The sequence below is a fragment of the Mauremys mutica genome, chromosome 4 (genome assembly GCF_020497125.1).
Source record: "Mauremys mutica isolate MM-2020 ecotype Southern chromosome 4, ASM2049712v1, whole genome shotgun sequence".
In the NCBI taxonomy this organism is placed as follows: Eukaryota; Metazoa; Chordata; order Testudines; family Geoemydidae; genus Mauremys; species Mauremys mutica.
This window is the reverse complement of record NC_059075.1, coordinates 136,423,089-136,428,479: the sequence shown is the minus strand read 5'-3', so window position 1 is coordinate 136,428,479 and position 5,391 is coordinate 136,423,089. Positions and strand designations below refer to the sequence as shown.

Genomic DNA, 5,391 nt, shown 5'->3' with positions numbered 1-5,391 from the left:
TTCTTTATGACCCCTTTCCTCCAGCAATGGAAGGACACCCAGTTGGCAACACAGCACACTCTGGATGGGAACTGGTGCCCAATTCTAAACCTAACTGATACCTTTTCACTGACTTCAACAGGCTGTGGGTCAGGCCTGGTCCTTTTTCCTAGGAGATTTATTTTTGTGGTTTGTTTGGTTTTAAGATCATTGAGTGTGAAGCTCTTTTGATCCAGATCTTTTTCACGTGTGGATTTTAAGTCTGTGCACACAGTCCTTGGAGCTCAATATTTAGAGGGAGACCACAATGCCCTTTTGCGAACAATCCACCAGCACAGATGAGTTTCTCAGCACAACGTAGTTCTTTTGAATTGCTACATTTTTATTAAAGTAACAAAAGTGTACATTTGTCAGTGTATCTGTACATTTTGTATATAAAAACACTACTGTACAATTAGTATTATTCCCTCCCCCTTCCCCTAAAAGATAGCTTACAAACTTCCTACCATTTTCACCAAATACAAAGCAGGTCCTGCTCAACAGTCCAGCTCAGTTTTTAAAAAAGAAAAAACAAAAAGTGAAAGAGGAGAAAACCCAACAGACACTAAGATACAGTTCTTCAGCTCTGCAACAGGCTTGAGAAGGCAACAGAGAACACGCTTCAATTCACAGCTTTTACATGTAACAAGCTACAAAAAATTATTCTGTCTGAATTTGGTTGGTTTTAAAGCAAACAAAACTTAATACTAATCCCTGGCATGGAGTTAACAGCATGAAATTTGGTAGGATTTTCTTTAAAAAAAAGGAATAGAAAAGAAGGGGCATGATTGGAACAACGGTAGTGTAGGAATTTGGCTTTTTCAAAAGCACTATTTTTAGTAGGAGGGAGGGAGTGGAGCATATAAAGATAAGATCTGCATTCATCACATCACATTGATGAACAAACCAAGTACCAGTATTTGGGACATTCCAAGTACAGAGAGAGTGTAGAAAAGCGAATGGTGTTTGTTCTGGGAACGTTGTAGTTCTCACTCATGTTTTCATCAAGACACCAGATAAGAAAGAAGGATCCCACACAGCACTTTGAACCGAGACTTTTCTTGGAAGGGAAATTTACAGTACAGAAGCTTTCACGTATTTCCCTTCATTGCGATACAACATATTGCACAATTCAGCTCACAAAAGGCTCTAGAGCACTTCCTTCTAACTTCTGCTTTGCTGACGGAGAAGTTACAGCTGGTGTGATGTAACTTCAGCTTTACAAGTCAGATCTCTTTAGTGATGATTAAACTGTGTGCGTGTGGGGTGGGGGGGGAGAAGATAAGCACAGGCCATTGGGCCCTTTAAATGATATGCCCAGTATGAAGGGAAGTTTTCCAGTTCAGGAATTCAAATGCTGGTAAAAACCCTACAAAAGCCTGAACCCAAGTTTGCACATGGGAAGCGATCAAAAACAATTATCTTATTTTTAAAAGATTGGGGTGGGGGAAAAAAAAAAAAGAGAACTCTGGCAAAGAGGAATCCCCTTCCTTCTCCAGAGTGCCCAAGATCTGGAAATATATTGCACAGTGTCTGAGAACTTGAGTCATAAAAGGCTGGGAAGGAACAGCTCTAGTTATGCAAATCACTTGCCAGTTCAAAACAGGAAGGCAAAAAAACCCAATGTGCTTTGAAACTAATCTGAGGAAGTTTCATTAAAAATAAAGAGTCTTAAGTGCCTTGTGTTTTTAAATCACCTCTTAAAAGGGTCACTGGCAGGGGCTTCAGTTGGTCAGTAAAAAGGCAGTGAACAGACAAAGTCCTGGTAAAGACGTGTTCCCGGCAGGTAGATCAATTCACATTGGTCTGGCACTTCGGCGAATTACAAATGTGCGTTGGGAACTACCAAACAGTTTCAGGGCCACATCCTGAACACTGGGCTCAGTCAAAACTGATTAAGGATCAGAAACTTTAGGCCACAAATTGCTCAGGCTTGTTGGGGGAAATGGGGGCAGAGAGGTGATGAAATTGCAACCCCTTATCAGTGTAATGGAGTAGGCGATTTAAAAAAAAAAAAAAAAAAAAAACCAACAATCAAGGCCAGAATAGACTTTTCAGGGGGAGTCATGACACTCCAGTCAACTATCTTTAAAAGCCTCACCTGCTAGGTATTCTAGCCTTTTCATTCACAGTTGCTCAGCGCTTACTCCATAGTTAAAAATACTCTTTAGAAATGCTGTATTTTCCCCCACCCCCTTCGGCTCCTCCACCCCAAGCTGCCCAGACAGGCAAGCCCGCCCACCCAAATTGTCATTCAACACTAATTAGGTAGATATTGGCTTCATAATAAAAACTCATAAGCTTGCAACAGCTTTAAAAAAGAAAAAAGGCACCTAACACTGCTTCACTACAGAGCAGTGTCTGATATTTAAATTTCATTTGGGATTTTCTTGCTTTTTTAAAAAATATAAATAGCTCTTCATTTAAAAATAGATCCTCCAGTGAGGTATACAGTAGCCCATGTCTTAGCAGGGTAAGAATAGGAGCATTTAGCTGGAGACAGTCATCATGTAGTTTTTGGAAGGGCTCGTGCGACCCAACATCATCTGGTTTTTACAGGTGAGCATCCCATAGGAGCTCACAGGTGTTGCCGCTGCTGCTTCATACAAAACACAGATGGAGCCATCTTCACCGATCCGGTAAGACACCTCATACGGGTCCACCCAGAGCGTGAGCTCACTGGGCAGAAGCTGATAGAGCTGCTGGAGGTTGAGTCCGATCTGGCTAGCTGCTTTGCTGATAATGGGGTCCATTTTGTGATTGATTCGGATGCAGCGATACCCAGAACCTTTGAAGGGTTTCTCGGGAAACCAGTGATGTTTGTAATGCTCTGTAAGAAGAGAAGAAATTTCTAAGTGGACATGCACACCCTGCTGGAGCTAACTGGATAACAAGCACTTGCAGAACACCCATCCTATAAAACAGTCTCCCCAAAATACATGAAGGCCCATCTTAAGTACTTCACTTGTTTACACATGAGCTGTTTGCTCTTACATTTGGAGCTAGGATTCTCCAGGCATCAGTAGAATGATCTTATTTTAACCTTAACTATACCAATCCTGTCAGTCTGCTCTAATACTATAGGGAATGAAACTACGACAGACTACACAAAACGGGACCCAGATGATATTTTCCATCTCCTGATTTGTGATTGTGTGGCAGTACAGCAACTGCCTGCCTTGGAGGCCAGTCCATATGCATGGCCTGGTAGGGCTGGGGTAGTATTACCAAACATGAGCAATGTTTAGTTCCTCCTAGGGTGACCAGATTGAAAGTGTGAAAAATCAGGAGGGGTGGAGGCAAAATAAGCACCTATATAAGAAAAAGCCCCAAATATCAGGACTGTCCCTATAAAATCAGGACATCTGGTCACCCTAGTTCCTCCACAAGTAGCATCGTGAATTTAGTTTTGGTAAACCCCAAAGCCAGCTCACATGTCAGGATAATAAACACAAACCAACATGTCTTACTCCAGGAGATATCATCTAATCCAATATCAGCTGTGTGCAACAAAGACTAGAGAGGAACAAACTTCTCTAGGGGGTGGTTAGCAACAAGTTGAAGACACATCGATGTTCATCTGGAAATAGCAGAGCTGAGTCCTAATGTCTCATGGCCCAGAGCAAAGAGAGGAAATGTCTCCCCTCCCCACGAAGTTGGCCTGATCCAAAGCCCTTTCAGTTTACTACAGCGGACTTCAGAGCAAACCCAATATAACTAAAGATCCTAGACACCAGTTGCTGAAACAAAGGGGCTCCAACTCCCAGCAGCACAGAAAGATCAAGAGCCTGTTTCCATCCGATCCCCTTACCCCAGTCCCAGCGAAGCAAGGAGCCACTTCCAGACCTGCCTTCTCCTGATGCAAGGATGCAGCTCCCCACCCCACCAACCAAAGAAGTTTCTTATGTTATAGGGACACACAGCTGGTGGGAAGAAGGACTGTGTTTTGGGTTAATAAAGCTGTATTTGTGCCGAGGTGACGACACTTGTGTAACACATGAGTTTAACCATTCTGGTTTAGGACACTCATTAATTTCTCTCAAAAAGAGGTAGCAGCTATGATCCCTGTACTGTGTTACACCTTTACACAGGCAAATGGGGGGGGGGGGGGGAAGGGAGGGGTGTGAAGAAGCAAATGGCCATTCAATTCCTACAGCATCGTAAGCTTACGTGGCACAGAATGAACACCCACAAAAGCTTATGCTCAAATAAAGTTGTTAGTCTCTAAGGTGTCACAAGGACGCCTCATTCTTTTTGCTGATACAGACTAATACCACTACCACTCTGAAACCAAGGAGAATGGGGCCCTAACGGTTGGAGCAAGTGGGGATATGGTGGATAAGCCCCCACCTCACTAGGGTACGAGACCCCCCCAAACACACACACACACACACACACTCTAGGGCAAGCCCAAGCAGTCAATGGGGTGCTCCCTCTCTAGGGCACACAGAGGGGACCCCCTAAGCACCCAATGGGGTGCTCCCTCTCTAGGGCACACAGAGGGGACCCCTAAGCACCCAATGGGGTGCCCCCCACTCTCTCTAGGGGTGCAACATGCATATATCTCCTCCGCCCCTCGCCTCACCTGTGAGCGCCTCCTGCAGGGCCCCGCTGAAGACCTGCAGCTGATGCTCGCTGACGCAGCCCCGGGTCCGGAGCAGGCTGGACACGAAGCCCACGGCGGCGGCGATCTCGGGCACCATGTCCGCCCGGCTGCTCAGCCCGCTCCAGCGTTGGCTCATGGTTAGGCTCAGAGGGCGGCGCGGTCCCTTTAAGGCGCTGGTGTAGTAAGGGGGCGGGGGGAGCGATTTCCCGGCCGCTCTCGGGCTCTGCGCTGGTCTCGGAGGGGAAGCAGCGAAGCCGGATCCTTTATACCCCTTCCCCGATAGGCGTCAGCAGCTGCCAGGCCTCTGATTGGCTGGGGTTCTGCTTTGCTATGCTAATATGGTGTGACCTCAGCAGGGTGGAAGGAGTGACGTGGGTGCTGGGAAAGTCAGGCTCTGTGTGAGCCTGACAATAGCAGCTGGGATGGGGGAGCTCCAGGGGGGCTATTTTTAGGGTCTCTCCTGGTAGGGGGGCTGCGGGAGGAGGGTAAAGAATGGCACGTGGAATGCCTGGGCACGACAGCGGCACCCTGCTGCTTTTGCATTGTTATTAAGCCCTTTATACCAGCAGCTCTCAACCTTTCCAGAGGACTGCACCCCTTTCAGCAGTCCGATTTGTCTTGTGTACCCCCAGGTTACACCTCACTTCAAAACCAGACATAAAACAAAAGTGCCACAGCACACTAGTACTGCAACATTGCTAGCGTTCTCTTTGTACCCTATAATGACTAAATAAATCAGCTGGAATATAAATATTGTGCTTCCATTT

General features: G+C 45.9%; 1 protein-coding gene across 1 annotated transcript; it reads right to left on the bottom strand.

Annotated features, from left to right (window-relative positions):
- Positions 1-340: 340 nt before the first annotated feature.
- On the bottom strand, positions 341-4,868 carry BTG2 (BTG anti-proliferation factor 2). The gene is made up of 2 exons (XM_045015015.1): positions 4,604-4,868; positions 341-2,848 (listed from the first exon to the last, which is right to left on the bottom strand). Exons 1-2 carry the CDS (start codon positions 4,758-4,760, stop codon positions 2,508-2,510), a joined length of 498 nt encoding a protein of 165 aa, XP_044870950.1. The 5' UTR covers positions 4,761-4,868; the 3' UTR covers positions 341-2,507.
- Between the last annotated feature and the right edge of the window lie 523 nt (positions 4,869-5,391).